Genomic DNA, 26,650 nt, shown 5'->3' with positions numbered 1-26,650 from the left:
AATGGAAAGTACAAATAAAGCACTTTTGCTGCATAATGAAAAATGGTGGTTGCCTTGAGAAAAGCACTTGCAAGATTATTTGAGTTACAAGCTGAACTAACCACTTGTTTCGTGAAACACCATTTTTACTTGAAAGTCCAACCATAGATATTCAGACTCAGGTAATTGGTAGAGTTCTTCTTAAAAATAAGTCTGTCACCTCAAGGAAAACAGAATGTCATAAAACAGATAAAATTTTGAGATTCTAAATGAAAGTTAGAGTTTTGGAAAACTTGCATTCATCACCATGAGCTTACTAACTTCGCAAAATTTAAAGATTTTTTGATGAAATTGGTAATGATGTTAACAAATAAGTTTTTATTATATAATGAAGTATGTCGATATCTGGAAAGTCTTTGTAATTCAGTGAACCATTATCTTCCAAATGACCCATACACGCTGTTATAAAATCGTGTAAGAAAAACATCCAAAGTGCAAGATAAATCAATGAATTTTAATGTAACAAGGAACAAAAATTCACTAATGTCATTTCATATCGCAACTAATCTTTAAAAACTTTATAACCTTTAAAAAAAAGCACTTGTCGAGTTTTTTGAAGTATCAAAGAAAAATATCCACAACGATATGAAAAGGCTATTAAGCACTCTTTTCTTTCCCGACTATGTATCTCTATGAGGCTGAGTTTTCTTCATATACTTTAGCCAAAACAACATATGCAACGCATTGAATGTTGAAGCACGTACGAGAATCCGGCTGTCTTCCAGTAAGCCAAAATTAAAAATTTTCAAAAATATAAAAGTGTCACTCTTGATAGTAAATTTTTTGTTTTATAAAGTATATTTTTATGAAAAAATAGCTATACATGTTAAGATAATGCATGTATTACTGTTATTTTTAATGAGTTTATAAAGATTAAAGTTTTGTTTTAATTTCTAATATGGTAAATATAGAAATTATTCACATAAAAACTCTTTGGGGTCCTCAATTATTTTAACGTATAAAGATATTCTGACACTAAAAAGTTTCAGGACCACAAGAACATTGAATGGCTTTCTAAATACAAGATAACTAGATTTAAGTTCTCTAGAAGGACAGATATTTTAAGTTCTCCTTCTCACAAAAGGTTTAAAAGTTGAAGAAAATACTCTCTTGTTTACTGCTTTCTTCCTTTACGATTTAGTGTGAAGAGAGACAAAAGCAGCCAGTTGTGCTGGAACATTCCGGTTTCAACTTCCGGGTCACCCATATGCTGTGTGTTTGGCCGTGCTTCCTGGTACAAAGAGCCCTTTATGTTTCAGTTATTTATGGGCCAATTTCCTGATGGAGAAACAAACAGGATTGATGAGTTCCATGTCTCATCCCCCACCCCCATCCTGTTCCATCCACAACGAAGGCACACTTATTTTTTTATTCTCTAATCAGGCCCACCTGCCATATCCAGACATTTGCTCGTACTGTTTCCATAGCCCTCTACCTCTCTTCTTTACCAAGGCCAGCTCAATTGTCATTTCTTCCGTGAGGCATTCTTCTTCAAGTACTCACTCCTCCTCTGTTCATCCCTTCTTCCTCTCCTGCCGTGACTTTTCTCAGTCCTTTTCCTAATGATTCATATACATGCCTATCTCCCTATTGATCTAAAGCTTTTGAGGGCAATTGACTGTGTTTTACTCATATTTGTTAACCAGCATACATTATCTAGTAGGTGTTTACTTTCTTGAATTTTGTGAATACTTGTGTGCTCCGTGTCCAGCTTGACTTTCTGCTTCTGATTTTAATAATTTTTTTTCTATTTATTCTCTTTTAATAATTAACTCCTACTCCTTGGCTGGATCTGAGAGGTAGCATCTGGGGCCGTCACTGATAATATAAACAGCTCTTGTGGCCGTTAAGCCCAGAATATGGGACTCTGTGCCTATGGACAAAACAGTTATCACTTGTCTGTGCTTTATATAATGGCATAATCATCACTGGCGTTACAGGGATTGCTTTGAGGAAAGAATTTCAGATTCAATGAAGTCTACAGAAAATGAAAATATAACAATATTGAATATTCTGATTCTTAGCCTTGATTCTTTTGCTCTTTTCACTTTTTCTCTTTTAGGTGTTAGGAATGCTTAACCTCAAACATTTATTCTCATTTCAGATACTTTTATGGGACCTATTCCTATCAGGAGGAGCCCTGGTGGTACAGTGGTTAAGCGATAGGCTGCTAACAGAAAGGTCACCGGCTCGGACCCACCAGCTGCTCCACGGCAGAAAGATGTGGCAATTTGCTTCCATAAAGATTACAGCCTTGGAAACCCTATGGGACAGTTCTACCCTGTCCTATAAGGCCACTATGAGTCAGAATCCACTTGGCAGCAGCATGTATTGCAGGCAGAAAGAAAAGGATAAATTGCCTCCTTTAGAGAAGAGCATAGTATTTGAGTGACTAACGGTACACATTACATTTAGACCACTTGGACGTCAAACTACAATGTATGTTGTTTCTAGAAGTAGGTGATCCTTTTATGCTGATAAAATCAGACATATTCTCTCCCACATCCACTAAGTTGTTTACACAGGACTCTGTTGCCAACACAGTCATCCAGACCTGGAGGAAGCTTAGTGAGTGATATGCTAAATTATCAAAATTAAGACTCTCTCTTGCTCCTCCTCTACATATTCTTTCCAAATGTAAAAAAAAAAAAAAAAATTAGGCAGGAAATACAAAACAGAAAATTTCCTAGCACTTACCAAAATTAGTTAAAACAAATGTATTGTTATATAATCCTTTTTCCTTTTTAAAAAATCCTCCAAATGCCTAAACTTGCTTCTTCCATCCATTACAGAATCATAACCCAAGGGGGGCAAAAAATCAAGCTGCTTCTGACTGTTAGTTCTCAACTCTCATCATTTTAATTCTGAAGGACATGTCTGGCTCATGGCCATCATTTACCATTACTCCATTTAGTCCTTGTTGTTTTGACAGTGATCTGACAGTGATTTGCTTTACTGTGAATCACTTGCATTTGTCTCTTGCAATCGTGTTTATAACAACAGGGCTTATTATTGATGAGATAGTACTTAGTCTGTTTAGTTTGCAAATGTCAGAGGTTTCCGTGGTGATTTATTTAGGAAGCTGTAAAGGTCACTTCAAACACTGCTATTTTAAGAATCAGCCTTATGATTTTAAAAACAGATTTTTACGTTAAAGTTAAAACTTTAATTTTGTACTTTCTGCAATTAGAAAATTGTATATTCAATATACTTAAAAGTATGGCCCTTCTAGCTTGACCAGGTGTAATTCTTACTAAGGTTCATTTAGGAAAACTTTGCTGCATTCATCAGTTGTTTATTGAGTACCTACTATGTGCAAGACACTTTCTAGGAGCTGGTGTAATAGGCCTTGTCCCTGCCCTCCTGGATCCTGGTCTCATAGAGGAGACAGAAAAAAATTCTACCATATTATGGAAGTACAGGTGTGGTAGATGTGTGCTATCAAAAAAGCATATAATAAGGGAACCTAGTTGGAGGGGGGAGGGTGTGGAGGTCAGAGCAGTAACGTTTGATCCCAGATCTGAAGTATGAATAAGAATTAACTAAAGAGGGAAGTGGCCTGGGAGTACATTTCAGGCAAAGAGAAAAACACCTATAGAAGCCTTGAGGTGGGAGGGGGCCTGATGTTTTTGATGGACCAAAAGAAAGGCAATGTGCTAAGAGGGCAGAGAGCAAGTGAAGCAAGACTGATGCTATAAAGAAGATTGAGATCATGCAGGGCTCCCAGGACTCCCTTCAGGATTTGGGTCTTTGCCATTGACGACTTCAAGTAAGGGAGCGATCAGATTCATGCGTTATAATGGCTCCTCCGGCATTAACGTAGGGATTGGATTGGAGTGGTGCTGCCATTAGAACTTTCTGCAATGACGGAAATGTTCTACATCTTCTCTGCCCAGTATAGTAGCCAAGGGCCACGTGTAACCCTTGAGTACTAGTGTGACTAAAAAAAAAAGAACTGAATTTTTTTATTTTGTTATTTTAATTAATTTAAAACTCAGTAGCCACATGCTATCAGAAAGAATGTAGGAGACCAGATAATAGTCACTGCAAACTCAAACATAAGAGATAGTGTCACCTTGGGCTAGGATTATATTGTTGAGGACAGAGAGGAGGGGGTGGATGCAAGAGGTATGTAGGAAGAAAAAATAGTAAATTTTGGCTACCTTTTGGGTATGGAAACAGGAAGAGGAGCAGTGCAGGATGCCTACTTGATTTCTGGTACATGCGGTTGGGGGTATGATGGTACCGTTTACTGAGATAGGCACCAAAGCAGAAGATAAGTTTGAGAAGTAAAAGATAATTAATTCAGTTTTTAACCTGTTCAATCTCAGATGCCCCTATAGACATCCAAGTGAAATTGTTGGGTAGGCATCAGGAGAAAAATTGTCTTGGTAACTGTATAAGTACAGATTTGCTTTTATATAACTAATTCAACAAATAAAGGTTTTGTTTTTTTTTTTAAGTAGATGAATAAAATTAGTTTTGCGTTACGAAACTTAACATTCAGCTTTCCAAAGTAGGGCAGTTTTATTAATGCTTAGATTCTCTGAGAACTCCAGGAATGATATTTCATTGTGTTTCGGTTTTTATAGGCAAACATGCTTGAATAACAAAAGTATTAATTCAAGTAGTAGGAAAAAGAATATATTTAGAGTTATATGATGGAGAGCAAATAGATCCAAATGTGAGGCTGTATGGCTTCTGGAGTCAGATGGCATTTATCAACATTTTAATCTCATTAAAGCTCTTTAAGCTTGCTTTCTAACTTTTACGATGAGGATAATGATATCTACCCTACAAGTTGCAAGGTTGTCGGCAGCATACATAGCGGATCTGGTGAAATAAATGGCGGCGACCATAGAGGAGGATTGTAGGGATGGAGTATTAGGAAGGAAAGCTTCTCCTGCCCTCACTGTTTCCTCTCTTACTGCCTGCCCCACTCTTCAGGTTATGACACTAGAAAACTTATCAAATAATAATGGCACAAACCTGAGGACCCACCAAGGAGCTACATGTTTTATCAAACCCACCCACCACTTGCGTCGAGTCGATTCCGACTCATAGCGAAGCTGGTATTATAAACTAATGCTTATAGCTTTGACAGGGTTTTTCATTATTGAGAGTCAAAGCAATTAAAAATTGTATTTAAATATATCCTGTGAAACATTTTAATTTGCCATTTTTTACTAGACAACCATATTTTTTGGCATTAGAGGAGATTATCTCCATATTCACAAAACTGCCATAGTAATTATTTTGAGTATATCACATTAGTTAACAGCACATCTGCTCACTTCAGAATATCTTTCTGAAAATCAGAGATCTGTTGGAGTTTAAATGTAACATGGAATTGCAGTTTGCGCAGGGTTTTCTATCCCAGTTGCTAATGTGACTTTGCTGTATTACCTGATTTAAAGGCTGAATCGCTCTAAACTTCTTCATTTCCCTCTCTTTTCAGATCATGTATCAGTTGGAGGACTAGGAGACAGCTTTTATGAATATTTGCTAAAGGCATGGTTAATGTCTGATAAGACAGATCTAGAAGCTAAGAAGATGTATTTTGATGCTATTCAGGTAAACCCAATATTTAAACCATCTTTTCCACTGAGGTCTAACTTATAACTTGCGTATTAATCAAGCTTTTGTGAAATGATGAAATACTACATGAGTGGGTTACGAAGCATTTCCAGTAAGATAGAGTTCAAGATCTGCTAATATCATTACAATAGTCATCATACTTAATGTGTTTAGTTCTAATAGGGCAGTGAGACATTTTTTACATGATTCAGACCTCAATCAAGATTCATATATCTGAAAGAGAGGCATTTTTTCTATGAATATGAGTTACCTGCTTAAAGCCACAATTAAAACTTCTTTAAAAATCTTATATTTGTATTCTGAAAATGGACCAAGTTAAAATTGTCCAGAATTGCAAACAGTCCTAATGGTTGTCTCCATGTGAAATAAATTTGTCTCCAGAGATACATGGACATGCGGTTATGCAGATGTGTTATTATTTCTAAGGAAATCCACTTAGAAAAATCTGAATTAATTGAATACTTAAGGGTAGATTATTAATAATTTTTAAAGACCCCTTATGGAAAAGGAATGAGTAGGAGCAAACATTTGTTGAATTAGCTAATGTGTGCTAAGCAGTATGTTAGGGAAGCACTTTAAATCAGTGTTGTTTGGACTTTTCCTCACAATACTTGAAGGTAGATGCTATTCACCGAGTTTTCACAATATGAGAACTAAACCTCAGATAGGTTCAGTGTAGAACCAGAATTCAAACTGAAATTCGTAGTGGTACCTGTCCCTTTTTACTTCACCACTAAGGTTCATTTATGAATAAGAACTTCCATACTACATTTAGATGTTTATTTATAGGCAGAGGTAAGTTACAAACTAGCATCAAAGCATGTAGCAGGTAAACCCAATGTAGCAGGTCGCCAATATAAAAGTAAACTAAGAAACAGCTGTAGCTAAGCCTCAATCAAAAATAAAAATAAAGTTAGAATATGAACAAAGTCAAGAAGAAAATTATTTTATGTGAAACACTTGAACTCATACTCAGCTTTTCGAGAACAAACTATTTTAGGAGAATTGGGTACCTTTGTCATTGGTAAATATTATAAATGTATATATATAGTTTTTTAAATATTAATTATAAGTCATCTCAAATAATGTTATAAAATTGTGACTAAACTCTTAGAAAATTGACCTATTTATTGACTGCTTAGAAATTTTTTACAATCAAGAATAGTAATTAGTAGTTGGAAAAAAAAAGGAAATTTGTAATTACGGTAATATATCCATAAGGAGGTCTGGATGATTTTGACATAGACCATTTTATTTAACTGTAAATGAAGGTTGCTTTGTTCTAGTTACCAAAACCAAAAACCCAGTGCCATCGAGTCAATTCCGACTCATAGCGACCCTATAAGACAGAGTAGAACTGCCCCATAGAGTTTGCGAGGAGCGCCTGGCAGATTGAAACTGCCGACCCTTTGGTTAGCAGCCGTAGCACTTAACCACTATGCCACCAGGGTTTCCCTTGTTCTAGTTAGACTACTTTAAATATTGTGTTGGTTCCCATCCCAAGGTCAGTTGGGAGCTTCACTGAGCAGAACAAAAACCAAAAAAACCAAACCCGTTGCCGTCAAGTCGGTTCCGACTCATAGCAACCCTATAGGACAGAGTAGAACTGCCCCATAGGGTTTCCAAGGAGCGCCTGGTGGATTTGAACTGCCAGCCTTTTGATTAGGGGCTGTAGCTCTGAACCACTACACCACCAGAGCAGATACAGCTTTTATTATTTCATATATGGAAACCAGAAACACCTTAGTTTAACGTTAACCTTCATTTATTAAGGCTCATGGTAAGTGTCAAAAGCAAACTAAGAATGGTCCATAAGACCTCTTCCAGGCTTAGTTTTCTTTATTCCTATAAGGTTTCAGGCATTAATCTAGAGACTTCTGTAGTCCATATATTATGGTTTTCGTTGTATCATCTTCTAATTATCATACTGGCATTCATTTTAATTATTCTAATTTTGAAGTAGCCCCCTAAGAGCTTATTGTTCTAGGAAAGGCAGATGGAAATATTTTTCCCTAGTTTCTAGAACTGTGACCACAGAGATTTTAATATATTGTACTTAGACAAATCATTGACAGAAATACACTAAGAACAAATGAAGTCAAAGTGTTTCCTGTTTCTCTTAACAGTAAAATCAGTTTCAATGCATTATTATATGTTCTCAACTTAGAAGGCAAAGCTTGAATGACCTGATTTGAGAAGTAGCAAGTAGCGAAGTCTTACATAGCAAAGTTATTTTTGCTAAATTATGGTTTTAAAGACCATCATTATTTCCACAAAATGTGGTAAAGGAATGAAGTTCTAATACATGCTGTGACATAGATGAACCTTGAAAGCATTATGCTAAGTGACATAAGCCAGATACAAAAGGACAAATATTGTATGATTCCATTTAAATGGAATATCCAGAAGAGACAACTGCATCGTGACATAAAGTAGATTAGTGGTTACCATGGCTGTGGAGAGGGAGGAATAGGGAGATATTGCTTAATACGTAGAGTTTCCATTTGAAGTGATGGGAAAGTTTTGGAAACTACTGAATATAAAATGAGTGTTAAAATGGTAGATTTTATATATATTTTACCATAATTTAAAAAAAAAGAATCATTGTTATCAACAAAGGATCACTTACATTATTGCTCTGAAGAGTTGAATTATTAGAGGTAGGATTACTCTGTTTCAGCATCAACATGGATTTAGGAAAACACTTAACCCCAAAGGTGGGGTATATTTTCTTTGGTTGTTTTAATAACAAAATAATCTTTAAACTGGCTCTTATGGCCCTATCTGCAGACCACGCTAAGAATCCTTGGTGGTAGATACTCACTGTGCCAGTTGTCCATTGGAGTGTGTGGTACCTGAGCAGGTGACACACATTTCAGATTCTAAGAGCCTTATCAAAAAAAAAAAAAAAAAAATTTTTTTTTTTTTAATCTAAAAAGAAATAAAGTATACAGTACTCTTATTTCCTACTCAGTTCTCTGTAGGCTTAACACAAAGTTTTTGGTAGCATCACTGATGACTGTTTTTTCCTCCTTTGTATTTATTTACATTTCACATTGCCACACAAAGCCACAGCTTTGCAGATCTTGGAACTTCATTGTAGTTTATTTTGAGAGGTAGCAACTTGGTCAGAATGATGCCAGAAATAATATAGTACTTTATTCAAGATCCATAACTGGGTAATAATGTTTCTGTAATCCATGCTCAAAAGCTATTACTCTTGCCATGTAGAAAGAATAATTTCTTGGGTGATGAACAAGTACCTGCTTGAAGGACTTTATGGCAATTTGTGCTGTGAGAAGTGCAAATAGCTAAGATGTTCTGTTGCATTAAATAAGAGTGAAATATTAATGTGAAACTAGACCATCAATAAAATTAGCTTAACCACAGTTAATGAGCACAGTATTATATTCATTTATTTCCTGCACTTTTGGTATCATTTGTTTATTTCTGATAAAGGTAGGAAAGGCTTTATCTGCCTATGAATTCATTTTCTCTATCAGAACTTTTTTCTCTGTCTGTTGTTCCCAAATATGCTTCCAAAAAACTCCTCTTTTCCAACAGTAGTGTAAACAGGTATAGACAGGGTCAGAGCCCTTTTCTTTCTATGAAGTAATTGGAGGGTGGGGGGGAATGGTTCTTGTTAAGTGGACATTAGTAATTCTAAGCACACTTCAGAAACCCTCGTGCTGTAGTGATTAAGAGCTATGGCTGCTAACCAAAAGGTTGGCAGTTCGAATCCACCAAGCGCTCCTTGGAAACCCTATGGGGCAATTCTACTCTGTCGTTTAGGATCGCTACAAGTTGGCGTGGACTCAACGGCAATGGCTTTATTTTCTCTGTTTATCTTGTTTAAAATATTAACAGTCCTAGGACAGAAATAAAAGATGTTTAATAAATTATTTTTGTAAACATTACCTTTTCCTTCGAGGTTAAACATTTTTACTCTTTTTTAAAAAAATTTTTTTTCATTGTATACTAATGTCCTTTTTAATAGGATTGTTAAACAGGAACTTGATTGAAGTGTTAACACAATGGAAATGGAAATGCTGATGATAAATAACATTTATCAAGTGCCAGCCACAGTACTGACTGCTTTCTAGACAGAATATTGCTGAAGTCCTCAGTAGATGATGGTGTTCCCATATTATGGATCGGGATACTGAGACTTAGGGATACAGTAAGCCAAATTACCCACGAAGTTCACACACAGTAAGTGTCAGAGCTGGAATTTGAAGCCAAGCAGTCTGGCTCCAGAACAACTCCTTTTGTTACTGTTTTCTTACCCCTCCGAGCCTGAGGCAGTTTTCTAGTTGGCGACTCCCATCCAAAAAGAGTTAATGCTACCAGCCTAGATTTTATCCACAAATATGCTCTATTCTGCATCCTTGGTGTGCCTGTGCCTCACGTTGTTTCTCCAGTTGTAGGAATGGAAATGCACTAAACCCGCTGTTCTACTGCTCTGTGGCCTGTTTTTGAGAGGGGGCAGATTTGGGCGTGAGGGCTGTGAGTGTTCGGTCATAGAACCAAACAAAACCAACTGGGGCTGGCCCCCCAGCAATAATTCTAACTAACTGAACTAATACAGACTAGAGGAAGAATACGGAAAACAATAACATAAAATCTCAGATTAAATTGGTTTTGTAGCACCAAACTCAAATTATGAGTACTGTTTATTTATTTATTTATTTGTTTATTTAATATTGGGGGTGTTTTGATATAACTTTGAGAAGAGTATAAATTTGAGTATAAATTCAACATTATGAAATATTGAAAATAAGTTCTGTTTTTCAGGCGATTGAGACTCACTTGATCCGCAGGTCTAGCGGGGGACTGACTTACATCGCTGAGTGGAAAGGAGGCCTCCTGGAGCACAAGATGGGCCACCTGACCTGCTTTGCAGGAGGCATGTTTGCACTTGGTGCTGACGGAGCTCCCGCAGGCCTGGCCCAGCATTATCTCGAGCTCGGGGCTGAAATTGCCCGTACCTGTCATGAATCTTACAATCGCACATGTGAGTACATGTTATACTTCATTTACAATCTATTCCCACGTGCCTTTATTTTGTTCAAGAAGGAACTCTGCCATTGCTGCCATTGAAAGAATATCTACTGTGCATGATGATGATGACTGATAGCAGAAAGGAATATATATTTTTATGTTAAAAGATACTGTTTTTCTACAGGAAAACATCTACCCTCAGTTTACCTAGAAACAAAAATCCAGGCCATAAAGCATTAAGCCAGTCTAATTTATTGACCCCTGATTTAGGTAAATAACATTGAGCAAAGGCCTCTGTCCTACTGCAAAAAAGAAACTTAGTGTTTCATAAACCATTATTAATCTTCCCACTATCTCCATGAAATTCATCATGAATCTATTTATGATTCAGCATCTTAAGAGGCTGAAGCACCAAGATTAAATAGCTGGCCTTTCATTACATAATAACTTAGAATTCTCAACCATTGATCTGGTGGATTCTCAGTAAATGGTGGTTAAATGAAGGAAAATAAGCCTCGTTACCGTTTTCTAAAATGGACTGTTTCAGATGACTGAATTTTAAAAATAACATTGAATATTGTAAATTCTGTGAGGTTTATATCTGTTTCTTAAAATGATTTCTTTTTGCATCTCTCTTGAGTGTTTTCAAGCAGTCTAGTGGTGTTGAAGTTATAGACACTAAGTGTCATCCAGACCTGTAACCCTTATCATCCATTGTGTGTCCTTTAGATGTGAAGCTGGGACCAGAAGCTTTCAGATTTGATGGTGGCGTTGAAGCCATTGCTACAAGGCAAAATGAAAAATACTACATCCTACGGCCAGAAGTCGTTGAGACTTACATGTACATGTGGCGACTGACTCATGATCCAAAGTACAGGAAATGGGCCTGGGAAGCTGTAGAGGTGATGTTTTAATTTGCTTATGTTTCTTATAGTTAAATGTCTCAGTAAAAAACGTTCTGTGATACCGGTAAATCTGGCATATCAACTTTTCTGTGATTTTTAAAGCTGTGACCAGAGTTTTTTCCATTGAGGACTGGGTGTTTTCAGTTAAGTCATTTTGTATCCCTGGTTCACTTTTGCTAGTAGCCAGTTGATGTTGAGTCGAGCCAGACTCATGGCGACCCCATGTGTGTCAGGGTAGAACTGTGATCCATAGGGTTTTCATTGGTTGATTTTTCAGAAATAGATGACCATACCTTTCTTCCGAGGTGCCTCTGGGTAGACTTGAATCTCCAGCATTTCATTTAGCAGCTAAGCAGATTATCTGTTTATACCACACCATCCAAGGACTCCTTTTTGTGTAACAACGATACAAAAATATCTACTGGAAGACTTTGATATTGAAGGAGATATCTGGAAAGGCATATTATAAAATTAAGTTTCATGACTATAGAAATGATAATCACTTGATTTCACAAAGGGCTACTGCCAACTAAGGGATGCTCACCCCTGCCTATTGCCTGTTTCAAGAAACCACTGCATGGTTTTGCTGATTAGTCCTTAGACAATGAAATGATAGTGTATGCATTTATTTAAATTAGCTACTTAGATCTAACTTTTAGAAAGAACTTATAGAAGAACTACTTCACTGTTTTTAGGTTTCTCCGAATATCTATAAGCTTTCCATCTGCCCAGTGTATGGTTTTGTCTTTCCACCTCTTGGTTCTCTTCATGCCAAATGTGATCCATCATCTTCCTAATCTGTTGTACGCTTTGTGTGCTGGGTGCCAGAGAGGGCACCCTCCAGGATGTGTATCAAACAATGTCTAATCTTAAGAGCTATTATTCTGAAAGGATTGGGAGGGAACGAGGGGATATGAACAAGCAAATGTTTTAATTACACTTTCTCATTCTCTAACACACTTTTTTAGAAAGTTATACAAAATTAGAAAACCAAACCCATTGCCGTCGAGTCTGTTCCATCTCATAGCGACCTTATGGGACAGAGTAGGACTGCCCAATAGAGTTTCCAAGGCTGTAAATCTTTATGGAAGCAGACTGCCACATCTTTCTGCTGTGGAGTGGCTGGTGGGTTCAAACTACCAACCTTTGGCTTAGCAGCAAAGCACTTAAGCACTGTGGCACCAAGGCTCCTGTTAGAAAGTTAGCTGTCTTTAAAAACTGTCCATTAGGAATAGCTTCTCTCAGGAAATCTAAACTGAATATTGTCTTTGTGTAAAATTTAATATCTTAGGAAGTCTTTGATAAGTCATGCTTATTCTTCATTTGTGTCTTATCAATAATCATTAGTCATTTTAAATAATAGCAATTCTTTAGACTCTTTTTTTGGCAAATTTTCTATTATGTTAAATCAGTGGTAATTCCAATTTCTATAAATCTGCGTTAATTCTCTGAAAAATGTGTTAAAAATTGAGATTAAAATTATTTAAGCTTTCGTTATAGAGAATTCTTTTGCCAAATGGCAATGGAAAATTGTAGGCTAATACTCACTTTACAAATACAAATTTAAGTTGAAAATGTCAGGAATAATAAATTTTATCAAATCTGAGACACCATAACATGTAGGAAACACCAGAAAACCACTGACAAATTATGACATTCATCTTAATTTTAAAATGCATCCCAATTTCAGAGATGTAAAATGTAAAAAAAAATTATGACAGAATTGGTCAAAAATAGAAAGAAAGTAAATCTCTGTTACCACGTGGGTAGGAAACTTTGGTTTGCTTGATTCTTCAGGATGTGTGCTTATTTGTGGGATAATAAAGTTGGTTTTATGTGGTTTTTTTTTTTTTTATCAGATACAATATGCATCAGGGTTGTATCCTTTTACCATAGTTATGTAGTCTGTATGCTGACTAAATAATCCGAGATACTGGACTGTATGAAGAAGTGTGAGGCATTAGGATTGTAGGAAGTCAACAACCTACGTTATGCAGATGACACAGCCTTGCCTGCTCAAAGTGAAGAGAACTTGAAGCACTTGTTGATGAAGATCAAAGACCACAGCCTTCAGCGTGGATTACATCTCAAAATAAAGCAGACAGAAATCCTCACAAAAGTACCAATAAGCAACATCATGATAAACGGAGAAAAGATTGAAATTGTCAAGGATTTCATTTTACTTGGATCCATAGTCAACACCCATGGAAGCAGCAGTCAAGAAATCAAAGACACATTGCACTGGGCAAATCTGCTGCAGAAGATCTCTTTAAAATGTAAAAAAGCAAAGATGTCACCTTGAAGGCTAATGTGTGCCTGATCTAAGAGATAGTGTTTTCAGTCACCTTATATGCACGCGAAAGCTGGGCTATGAATAAGGAAGACCGAAGAAAAATTGATGCCTTTGAAATGTGTCGGTGAAGAATATTGATTATACCATGGCCTGCCAGAAGAACAAACAAATCTGTCTTGGAAGAAGTACAACCAGAATGTTCCTTAGAAGCAAAAATGGCGAGACTATGTCTCACATACTTTGGATATGTTATCAGGAGGGATCAGTCCCTGGAGAAGGAATCATGCTTGGTAAAGTAGACGGTCATCAAAAAAGAGGAAGACCCTCAATGAGATGGATTGACACAGTGGCTGAAACAGTGGACTCAAGCATCACGATTATGAGGATGGTGCAGGACCAGGCAGTGTTTCCTTCTGTTGTACATAAGGGTCGCAATGAGTCAGAACCAACTCAATGGCATCTAACAACAACAACATTATCAACTCAAGTGTAGTGTATGATGTGAAAATGTTTCCCTGTGTCAAAACACGAGGGTTGTCGCTGTTTTTGCCACTAGTAACTTCTGCTAATAGTTGATACATAATGGTGAGGGGGGAGGACTGGGGGCTCTTGCCTTTTTTTAACACACAAAGATTAAAGAATTTGACAGCATGGCAGTACTTTTCCCGTGTCATATCCCCTCCCAAATCCCAGTGTTTCAGCTGTAACTGCAGTGGGCAGCCCCCTTGACTGCTGGCAGCATCCTACGTCAAGCACCCAGTGCTTCTCACCTGTTCTTACTCAGAGCTTTTTTCCAGGAAGCTGGCTTCCGAGAATGGGGGAGAGTTAACATCCCCAGGGTCAACCCTCACCCAATGAGGTTTGTTGTTGGATAATTATCCTGATCTTTTTTCTTTGAAGAATAATTCTAAGATGCATTCTGCAAAGTTTTCCAGAGGGCTTCCAAAGGGATTGAGCCCCAGCTGTACACTGCTCTGATTTACTCTGTAGCGTATTTTATTGGCTCTTTTCCTGTCCCTATTTCACTCTCCTCACTTGCTCACTTCCAGGTATCACCTCCCCAACAAACTTTCTGAATCCATTCCTTGACTTGCATTTTTTCTGAAAAACCCCAAGTAAAACATGGGGGATCTTAGAAATCACCTGCTCCAGTCTTCCACTCAAAACTTCTCTCTATATCTTTGCCAGATGGCTCATCCTCATCTATTTTAGTACTTCTCAGCAAAGAGGAATGCACTAATAAAGTAATTCATCCCTTTTTTTTTAAATGAGTGAAAGTGTTAAAAAGTTACCCCTTTTGAGCCAGAATTTATAATGTTCTGTGCTCCAGGGGTATAGGAAAAAAATTCCATCTCTCTTCTACATTTCAACTCGTCAGTTATCTGAAAACCATATATTGTGCTAACTCTTCCCTTCCTCATCCGTCATATTCTTCCAACTTCTCATAACAGGGTTTCTAGATGTAGTCTCTGAGGGCTGAGCATTATAACGCAAGAACCTCTCTTTTGAATGTGAGTTCCCATAGCTTAGGGTCCAGTTTGCTTTTTTTAGTAGATTTATAAAACCCCTGGCTTACACTGAAATTACAGTCAAGCAATGTTAGCTATCACATTAGCTATTCTTGTGTCACATCTCTTTTTTTCAGTTGTTCGTTTCCACCCATATTTTCAATTTGTGAAGATACCTTTAAATCATCTCTTCCCAGACTTACTCATGTACTTTATAAACCTGCTTTCCATATCTTAACAAAATTTCTTAATAATGTTGAAAAAGATATGCAAAAGTATGTAATCCAGCAGTACAATACTAGAAACTTCCTCTAACAATTAGCAGCAATCCGTGATTCATACACTGAGATGGATCTACCTAACAGAAATAGCATCTAACTAATATTTCCTCTAGTTTTTCACAATGATGTTATGAAAAGTATGAATTAAACTACTGATAACTTCATGGTATGAGCTTTATTAGAATATTAGTTGTATATATACATTTGTGTGTAGGTAACTACAGGTTACATAATGCCTGTGATGTATAGGTGTATATAGATTACATAACTGGTCCACTGTGGAGGATAAACCTTATCTTGGCAACTCTGGTGGCTTAGTGGTTAAGTGCTACAGCTGCTAACCAAAGGGTCGGCAGTTTGAATCCACCAGGCGCTCCTTGGAAGCTCTATGGGGCAGTTCTACTCTGCCCTACAGGGTCACTATGAGTTGGAATCGACTTGACGGCACTGGGTTTGGTTCTTTGGCGGGGGGGGGGGGGGGGGCGGGGATTTTTTTTAGCATAGACATTTTTCTCTAGTCTCCTAGACCCAGCCCTTTTCTACATGGAAAATCCGTCTCATCAGAGTGAGTGATTTGTCTTCCCAGTTCATTCTATGACTTCACCTTCTTCCCCAGGCTTGACCCTTGTCTTCAAACTATTTGATATGCCAGTTTTGCCTGGCGCTGTGTATTCTGCACCTGAGCTTAGACCAAATTCTAACAGACAGCCTTAGTTGCATTTTTCCAGCTGTTTACTTCCCACCTTTAATCCGGTAGGTCAGAGAATGCTTTTCTGTCCTCGAGAGAAAGCTGTGTGGCATGTTGTGATCCAACTCATGCTGCTCGCTATTATCTTGCAGTCATTTACAGCCAGGTTTGTCTTTTATCCCATGTTTAGAGCTACAATTACGGTAAACTCTCATATTCTTCCTCTCCCTGCAGTTAGCACATCTTAGTCATACATGATCACTGATAGTATAGTCATGTGAATAAAATCTAGGTGGTTCCTGTGCCTAGGGGCTAAGAGTCCCAAAAGCTTAGTAAAATGATATTCTGACGAGGCTTCAATGCGTAGACATGTGGCTGCTGCGTCTCCTGAGATATTAATAAACCAAGGACCTGTTATGAGGGCCCTGCTGGTGCTGTGGTTAAGCGTTTGGCTGCCGACCAAAAGGTCAGCAGTTTGAATCCAACAGCCGCTCCCTGTAAACCCTGTGGGGCAGTTCTGCCCTTTGCTGTAGGGTCGCTATTAGACAGAATCAACTCTACAGCAACCAGTTTGGTTTATGAGGGCCCAGGAGATCTTCACATTCCTAAAGCCCTGAAATTTAGACTTTTGACGCGAAGGCATTTCAGTTTTCAAATGTTGAAAATGCCTATTTTATCATTTTATTTTTTTTAATTTACCAAAAGCCTGACAAAATGAAAGGCCTTTTTGGTGGCACAAGTTAAGCATCCAGCTGCTAATTGAAAGTTTGGCGCTTCAAACCCACCCAAGTAGCTCCTCAGGAGGAAGACCTGGCATGTTTCTTCCATAAATGTCACAGCCTAGAAAACTCTATGGGGCAGTTCTGATTGGTCACATGGGGTCGCTATGAGTCAAAAATGGACTCCGTGGCACCTAACAACACCATGTACTTCATTATCTTGTTTTATTCTCACTACAACCCCATGTGGAGGGCATCTTACCCCCAACTTACGTATGAGGAAGGTGATGCTGGCTGGGTCAAGGAATCTCTGAGGCCACAGCAAGGGGGTCTAGAGCTGGGAATGGGCCTGCCACTCTGGCACTGTAGATTGTACTCTTAACTACTATAGCTTGCCACCTGAGGACTGTGGGAGTACAGAATGCATGGGGGTGAACTGGAAAGAGGAAAATGATTAGACATTGTCTGAATATCCCAAAGCAAGTTTTTTCTAACTTACAGGAATTTCTTTGGTGGGGGGGGCGTGGTGGCTGTTTAACTTGCCTGGCCCTTCATTGGCATGTCACAAAAGAACCTCAAGGGAACAACCAAGAAGAAAGCTTTGTGGCCAAAATATTTTCTAGGAAATGCCTGGAAATGGGCTTTCATTATGTTCCATAACAGGCTTGCTCATTTTTTCTAAATCTTGATTTTGTTTGTTTTACCTTTTTTAAATATGTATTTTAGCCTATTTTAGGCATCTGGCATTTGACCTTTTTAATTGTACAAAGGATCAAAAGAGGAAGGGAGGGAAAAATAATGGGACCTGAAGGTTTCTTCATACTTTTCCTTCATTGACTCACTGTCTGGAATGTGGAGTTTATTCAAAGCTTTTTGTTTTTTTTTTTTTGAGCTGATTGTTCTTATTTTCCTAGGGGCTTTGAAAAAGGACCAAATTATGAGGCATTTTCTTTATTCACGTAGCTTGCTGATCAGGTTTGCTTTAGCACGATAATTAAATGCTTCTTCTCATGGCCCCAAGCTCCCTCCCTCTGCCCTCCAGCCCTGGTGAGAAAAATCAATAGCCTCATTATCAGTATCTGCAGAAGGAAGCTGAGCAGTATTCCCGTTAATGAGAAACTGGCTAGTGTTCACCTGCCTTCTCTTGTCTTGGAGCCACGTTCTTAGGGCCCTATTTTCCTCGAAGCCTTTTCTAGCCATGGAGGATTTTCTCAACTAACATATCAAGGTGTCTGTGCTTTCTATCTTCTTGATAGCTGGACTAAATGGGAGGAAAATGGTATATAATTACGTATGTAAAAACAAAAGGGCAGGGATATGATTCATAAGAGAAAATTGGCAAGTCAATGAAAAATGACATGAGAACCTTAGATTAACTTTACCTTGTTTATATTTTCTGTATGTTCTTTATTTCATTACAAATATTAGGATTTGAGTCTTCAACTGTATTCTTTTTCTTCATGTTCTTTTGAATCAGAACCAGATTTCAGATGGCAGTTTTTTTACAATAGAAATTTTTATTTGACCGTATAATTAATAGGATTAGTAGGATGCAGAGATTAGAAAATAGCTTTCCTAGAGATGAATATGCCTGCTAAACAACAAAGCAGCTAATGTAGTTTCAAAATACAAACAGTAGTCAACTCAGTGGTAGCTGGCAAAGTGGAAGACATGTCACTTTTAGGTTGCTGTCTAAATTTCATCCCCACACTCCCCAACCTACCTGTTCCCCAAATACTCATCATATTCAGACAGCTACAGGAATGTAGGATCATTTCTCTCCCTAAGTAGCTGCAGTGGATTCACCCCAGCTGCACCTAACCCGGACTAAAGAAAAGCAGATTTGAGGACTAAATGCCAGCCCCGTTTTTCTCACTGCCCTCCATTTTCTCCTTTGAGCTCTGTCACCAATATCACTTCTTAGTATCCCACAATCTATTTTTAAGAAGTAAGATGTGCTGATTATAGTAGCAGCTGTTTTCGGTCCAGTACACTTCCTTAGCTACTGGTTTATGATCTCAATTGACATGAACAATAGCCCTAGACCAGTGGTCAGCAGACTCTTTCTGTAAAGGATAGAGAGTAAATATTTTCCGCTGGGAGGCAAACAGCCACGGACAGTACATGAACAAATGAGCATGGCCGTGGTCCGGTAAAACAATATTTACAAAAACAAGCTGTGGACTGGATTTGCCTCTGGTCTGTAGTCTGTAGAACCCTGCTCTAGGCCATAGGAGAAAATGGTAAAAAAAAAAAAAAAAAAAGTCAGTGAAAAATTACTCTTGAGCTAAATGTAGAAGTGAATTTTTACCTAAAACTCTTTTACAAGTTTTCATTCACTCTGAATCCTTACTTCATTTGAATTTGATGATCTAACAGCCAGGATTAGTGGCAATCAGTCTAGTTAAATGCTAACCATTTTCCCTCTCCTCTCTAATTTAGGCCCTGGAAAGTTACTGCAAAGTGAACGGAGGCTATTCGGGCCTGCGGGATGTTTACGCCAGACACGAGAGTTACGATGATGTGCAGCAGAGTTTCTTCCTGGCAGAGACACTGAAGTGAGTAACAATTACTCTGACAGTATGTGGCTCAGGTGGCTGGACAGATCTTTACAGCTGTCTTTATCGTGAGCATAAAACCAAAAAAAGCCTAACCTATTGCCATCAAGTCAAACACAGCATATAACCCCAAATATTAAAGAAAAAAAAAAGTTTGCCAAGGAGTAGACTTCAACTCATGGCAACTCCATGTGTATCAATAGATTTTTCAGAAGCAAATTTCCAGGCCATCTTCTGAGTGGTCTCAAACCCCCAACCTTGCAGTTAGCAGCCAAGTACCTTAACCATTTGCACCGCCCAGGGACTCACTCTTTTAAAAAGTATCAAATCTCAGACGCTTTCTTTATTCGTGTGGCCTGCGGGTTAGATTTGCTTTACTGTGGCCCCCTGAGGCCATGACTGATGTGGAACCTTGTTCAGGATGCTGTTCTACACACTTGAGAATAATTGCAAGTGTGTCTTCAGTTGTTACTAAAGTTAATGGCTTGGAACTGCCTTGTATAGTTCTCATCCACTAACACTAAAGCGCAGAGGAGCTTTTGCTCCGTGTTAATATGTATGTCGTCTCAGGGTTTTGATATACTTGACTGTTCCCTATGACTCTCCATAGAATGAATGGCGACATAGATGTGGTTTTTGCTATGTCTTTGTGGTTTTACTGCCTAACATGGTCTCTTGGGTCTCATATGTTCTTGTTTCTCTCACCAGGTATTTGTACGTACTATTTTCTGATGATGATCTTCTCCCACTGGAACACTGGGTCTTTAATACCGAGGCACATCTTCTCCCTGTACTCCGGACAGATAAAAAGGCAGTTGAAGTCAAAAAAAAATAAAAAGACCCTTTATATTTTACTCTGCTCCATTCCCTTCACTGCATACCTTAATAATTCCTTTCTGGTATTCAGGCACATGACAAGTTTTTACTAATAGATCTGTGATTATTCTAAGTTTTAAACTTGTTTTGCAGTCTATTATGTTTATTATCATAAGCATCACCTATTGCTATCAAGTCGATTCCAGCTCATAGCAACCCTATAGGACAGAGTAGAACTGCCCTATAGGGTTTCCAAGGAGCAGTTGGTGGATTTGAACTGCCAACCTTTTGTTTGGCAGCTGAGCTTTTAACCACTGAGCCACCAGGGCTCCAATTGTAAGCATAGACGGACCTAAATTTCTGATTGTATCCTTTATTATTCCACCAGTGGAACCACAGGGTTTTTCTTTTTTAAGTAATCTGTTATCTCTGAAGTTTGTGAATTCATAGTATCACTTTTATTAAACTGAATAGGATGGTCTACCAGTGACCTCTTAATTACAGTTCTGATTTGACTGCAAAACTTTTTCCTCCTCTATGAGGAGATGATGTCTGCTTTAAGCTGTAATGTTTTGCCATGTTGCAAAAAGCCATAATAATAAAGTATTAAAAAGCTCTCTTCTTTTCAACTTCATGTTAATCTGGTTTGTCTACCCACCAGAGACAAATCTTATGACTGTGACAGCCTCCTTCTTATGCGGGTCTATCGTTATTTGATAGAGTATCTTCTAAAACCTTCACTCACATTGTAATTCAAATTAGGAAGTCATCCCAAAAGGATCATCTCATGTTGACCTCATTTCATTGGAACTGAAGTATGTTTTTGTTGATTAATTATAATTTGTGAATTTGTTCTCAGATTTTACTTTAAATGTCCTGTGTCATTTCTGGATCTGTATTGGTTAATTTCTTTCATTTCCTACTACATGGTGGAACTCAGAAGTTTTGCAGAGCTCTGCTACCACTGAATTGTATTTTTAAAAGGGAAAAACTATAATTTTTAGTGTGTCCACTCTTGCTTTTAACTGAGTATATGAAGAAATTGGGTCTCTCTAAAGAGAAGATATTTCAGATGGCTTTTAGTTTATGTTTGCATTTTATCTATTTTTTTATTTTTCTTGAGAAAAAGAAATCATTCTATTTGGTTCGGATTGGAAAAGGGCCCTTTCTCAAATGCAGTCAATTATTTCATTTTAATTTATGAAAGCAAGATTTGACTTTGTGAAGGAAACTTTGCCATTTATCTATTCATGGTCATTTGAGGAAAATCTAACACACTTTTAGGCCAAATAAGAATATAGTATATTTAGTGTGATTAAACTCAACATAGAGATCCCAGCTTAGAAGCAACACATAGGTATGCCTACTCCCAACCCCCCACAAACCTGCAGCAGATCAAAATAATAATACAATTCTTCAGAACATTAAGTTTTGAGATATTAACTCTTTTTCCAAGAATAGATTGGTTATAGCTTGTGTTTTCTATCACATTCGTTTATATTTTATATATATTTCCATGAAAGGGCTAACATGATGCATACTGAGGTACATACAGACTTTGAACCACCCAAATTTTCAACCTGTAGTGGTCGAACAGATCAGTGTAACCCCATAGGTTAGACAGAACCACAGGAAATTGCCATATTTGTAGTTCATAAACTGACAAATATCAGCAATTTTCTATGGTTCAGCCTAATATTTTTTAAAGATAGTTATAGTTTTCTTAGGTCTCCATAGACTTAATAGCTTCTGCTATAAAGTGCTTTAAAAGCTTGCCTTTGTCTGAAAGGACCAACTTGTGTGAGCTTTTTTTTTTTTTTCAGTACTGTACATGGGGTATATCTCAAAGAATAAGTTAATAAAATTAGTAAATGGAAGTATCCTTCAGTACATCATGATTGCCTTGTTAATGTGTCTCTGTGACCCAGAATAACTTCTCCCACCCATATTTTCAGCTCACCTAGTGAAACAAACGGATAGTGAGGGTACCTTTTATCCAGAATGTAAAGCAAAGTATAAAAAATTATTGCCAAAATTGGGCTATATGTATTTAGGTTATAATTTTCATATAAACATCCTTTGACTAGCAACTTAATTATTTGCTTTTTTGATTTAAAAGAGCACAAAGCTGATAACGTATTTCTGCAGCACAGAGTATTTCAATCAGGCTCTATGTACACACTGCCCTATAATTACCATTCGTATCCTGGTATAAGTAGACAAGATTGTACTGCACATTGCTCTGCCAGTGGCAAGAATAAAGTTTTTTTAAATTCCAAAACTTGGATTTTTTTAAAGAAAATTCCAAAAACACCAAAAATGTAAACAAGAGATTAATAATATGGTGATGTAATTTAATTAGTTATATTTTATGTTAATTATATTTTAAACAAATGAAGTTGTTAGGTAGATATTGTCTTTTGTTCATTTTCACCAAAACCGTGCAGTTAAGTTTACATATATATATTCACATCCTGAAGGGTGAATAATTAAAAAAGCACTTAATTTTGTGTTTATGCAATATGTTTTGGATATACTTTGTGCAATTAATATTACACATATAAGTAGTATGGCAGTTTACAGAACCCACTGATGTTTGTCATAACTTCTTCATGTGTATTACCCATTCTTCACATTGGTTGTTTTTGATTTGTACATAAATCCATTCTGTCATTTCTAACTTTATATAAATCTCTAATGTTATGGGATACATAATAGATTGATGCATAATTTTTAAAAGCTATATTTGTAAAATTTCTCTATTGTGAATAAAGCCTTTTAATATATCTCCTTATTTGTTGTTTTTCTCCTTTAAGTAAGCTACTGTATATCTAGAGGTGAGTGCCAACAGTTGGAAATGTAAATATTAGATCCTTTTAGTGTTTCCGTACCACACGTAGAGAATCTTGACAAGGAAACATTTCCCATTAAAAACTTCAAACTGATTGTGCATTTAGTTAATCAAATACCTTTATGAAGAATCTAGCGTATGTTAAACACTAGGCCACGCAGGGTAGGGGTGAGGGGGCGGGGTTGGTATCAGAAATAGCGCAAAATGTGATCCTTGTGTTTAAGTTTGCAATCTGAACAAGGAGATTAGACTAACCACCCAGAAACAAGACAACAGCATTTAGTTGTGTTAAATTACAAGTTAAATTCTTCTGTAGAAGTCCAGGTGAGCTGGAGGTCAGTAGGAGTTGAGTAGTCAGAGAGGCTTAGTGGAAAGAGAGAAGCTATAGGAGAGCTTATGATACCTCTGATAAGTAGCAGATCACCAGGTCTTTCTCCTGTAGAGCCGCTGAGTGGATTTGAACTGCCAACCTTTGCACCACCAGGGCTCTTTATATTACATATTTACTTCCTTATTTGTTTATTGTCTGCCTAACCCCTTGTAATTTAAGCTCCATGAGAGCAGAAACTATTTGGACTTCTTTTTTCCATTGCTCTTAACTCCAATGCCTCAGACAGTATCCAGCTCTTGATACCGTACAATGAGTGGTGAATGAATGAACAAATGAAATTCCACTTTATATTCATAGGCTTTGCTTCAACTATTTGCAAAAGCCTTTTAATGAGCATTAATTAAAAAAAAAAAAGTACTTGTATTACATAAGGATGTTTCAATTGAACTATCATAAGAATGGGCATTGTTTTTATTGCTACTGGTAGTGGTTTTAAGGGATTATAGAGGATATTTGTGTTTGTGTTTGTGATTGGAATCAACTCAACAGATTTTTTTTAAAAACTACTCAGATGATTAAAGTGCTATCCTACGATAGTTTTTTAGTGTTATGATTTAAATAGCCTTCTATTGTTTTCTGTGACATAATTTCACAGTCCCTGTCTCATATAAAGAAAATATTTCAGCAGCATCAAGCAAAGGAATTGGTTTCTTACAGTCAAATGGGAACCTTCTGAATTCAACCATTTGTAACATATCTTTGACACTGGTTGTATTTACTCTGTGGTGATAGAATTATTAAAAATTAGTCTAAGCATGATTTTTATTTACACTGTCAGCCATCCACACAGAGATGTCAGCTTGGCAGCTCATATTTCTGATCTCTGATAACTGTATAGAGACATTTGCTTAAAGTTTTTTGAGAAGCTAACAGAAAATCTTTTTTCATTTAGACATAGCGTACATGTATCTAATTGCCATTTGAGCTCCCTGGATTGCAGCTGAAATGTGCAGGTGAGGAGGAGAATCTTATTTAATCTTTTTTAACTGATTTGATGGCCTGGAGACCGATTTCTATTTTTTCCAGATCATTCCATTCACACTAGCCAACATGAGTCATAATCTTCAAGCAATATTTGCCAAGCATCAAGATATGCACATAAAGTTTTAGAACTACATGGGGGTCTAGATGTCATTTAGTCCAACTCTCTTATTTTAAATATGAGGAAACTGAGGGATTTTTCCAAGATATAGAAACTTTGCTACACTGGCGCTGTGCTGTGAAGATGCAGGGATATGATATGGGGGTAAGATTTTATACTAATGAAAAAAAAGTGTATGAGAGTATGTTTCTGTCCAACCACCCACTCCTTTTGACTAAATAAAGGTGCAAATTCAGAATCCAGTCTTGGGAATTTGTCTAAGGCTATTTCCCAAAGTGCGGGCGATAGTTCACTTACATCAGAATCTCTTGGCAGTTTTATTAAAATGCAGATTCAAGAGGCTTACTCCAGATTTAACAAATCAAAATTGTGGTCCCACCCATTATCATCCAGTGGATTCCAACTCATAGCAACCCTATAGGACAGAGTAGAACTGCTTCATAGGGTTTCTAAGGAGTGGCTGGTGGGTTCCAACTGCAGACATTTTGGTTAGCAGCCAAACTCTTAACCACTGTATCACCAGGGCTCCTCCCTGGAATATACATGTTAACTAGCTGTTTGTGTTATTCCTTTGCATAGTAAAGTTCAAGAAGCATAATTTTAAGCTAGAAGTCTGTGCAAGTTCCAACACTAGTGAAGTAATTAATTAGCTGGTCATAACTAGCATATGTACCTTTTTCTTTATTTTTGTTTCTACCTCAAAGTTCAATCACAAGAACTTGAGACAAAATTTTGATCACTTTGGAAATGTAGACTCATCCTTTTTCACAAAAGTGTTTCCAAGCAATGAGCTATATACCTAAGTCTTTTAGAAACAGATTTACACTGGGTTTGTAAGCGTAATTCTTTCTCCTGGGGGAAATCCTAAAAGTGTTAACTTCAATCATGCCTGTTTCTATTGGTGACTATTTCATTTGCTTTCTTCTCCTGATGGCTGCTTTCAAGGTCAGTTCTCAAATTGCTTCCTCTGTTCTTGTTGATTTTGACGTGATTGTTACTTGCATAGACTACACAGAAATCCAAGTGTGGCCATAGGTCATGTAAATGTAAAAGACGTTCTTGGAAATGATCTCTGAAAAGTGCCTCATTTTCCCTCCTCTGGTGTTTTTACATTCACTGCAATGCTAATCATCAAAAATTTGTTGGCTCACTATTATTATGATTACTCTGAATCCCCTTAAAATATGTCATTACTTGCTGAATAATTCGGATTGTGCCACAGATCCATTTAATTTCCAGTGAATGCAAATTACCACAAAACCTCAGAAAACAGTGATGGATGTATAACTTTAAAAAAAAAAAAAAAAAAAAAAACTTCCACCTACTGAGATACTGTGGCCTTAGGATAGGATATTAGCCCATATTAATTCATAGTTCTTCAAGCAAGGCCATGAATGTACTTCTGTTCAAATAGCATTTCCCAAAATGGCATGCACCTGAGAATTTTTGTGTTTTGGTTTTTAAAAAAAAAAAAAAACTTTTCAACACAGTCAGTGAAACAGAGGCATAGTATGCTGACCATGCTAATTTTAATCTGGATTTCTAGTCTGATAAAAAAAAAAAAAAAAATGATAGCTGTGTTTTTTGAGAAAAACATGCTTTCCTTCTGCCACCGTTATTTTGATAGTGTTGACTTTATAGCCTGTTTATAGTGTCACCTCTTAACTATTAAGTTTTTTTTTTTTTAATCAGCCATAGAAACCTTAAAGGACTTATTTAAAATTGAATCAGCACATTAACTTGTGCTTAGCCTATTAGTTATAATCTCAGTAATGTTTATATTCCATTTGTCCAATAATAATAATTGAAAGAGTTTGTTTTGTTTTAGCCACAATTTGCTGCCTTTTTGCCTTAGTTTATTATTTCTGGACAGTTTTCCTTTGCTATAAAGCCTTTTTTT

The 26,650-nt window shown here is 37.0% G+C and overlaps 1 protein-coding gene across 1 annotated transcript in view; it reads left to right on the top strand.

Annotated features, from left to right (window-relative positions):
* MAN1A1 (mannosidase alpha class 1A member 1) overlaps nt 1-26,072 on the top strand; it is a 182,523-nt gene extending 156,451 nt beyond the window's left edge. The window contains exons 8-12 of the mRNA XM_064290347.1: nt 5,498-5,613; nt 10,432-10,651; nt 11,368-11,540; nt 19,475-19,590; nt 20,299-26,072. Coding sequence (XP_064146417.1) covers nt 5,498-5,613; nt 10,432-10,651; nt 11,368-11,540; nt 19,475-19,590; nt 20,299-20,425 — 752 coding nt within the window. The 3' untranslated portion in view covers nt 20,426-26,072. The remainder of the gene's footprint in view (nt 1-5,497; nt 5,614-10,431; nt 10,652-11,367; nt 11,541-19,474; nt 19,591-20,298) is intronic.
* Nucleotides 26,073-26,650: the final 578 nt, after the last annotated feature.

This window comes from Loxodonta africana, chromosome 1 (assembly GCF_030014295.1).
Source record: "Loxodonta africana isolate mLoxAfr1 chromosome 1, mLoxAfr1.hap2, whole genome shotgun sequence".
Lineage (NCBI taxonomy): Eukaryota > Metazoa > Chordata > Mammalia > Proboscidea > Elephantidae > Loxodonta > Loxodonta africana.
Note: the sequence above shows the minus strand (reverse complement) of the source record. Positions and strands in the feature narration are given on the sequence as shown.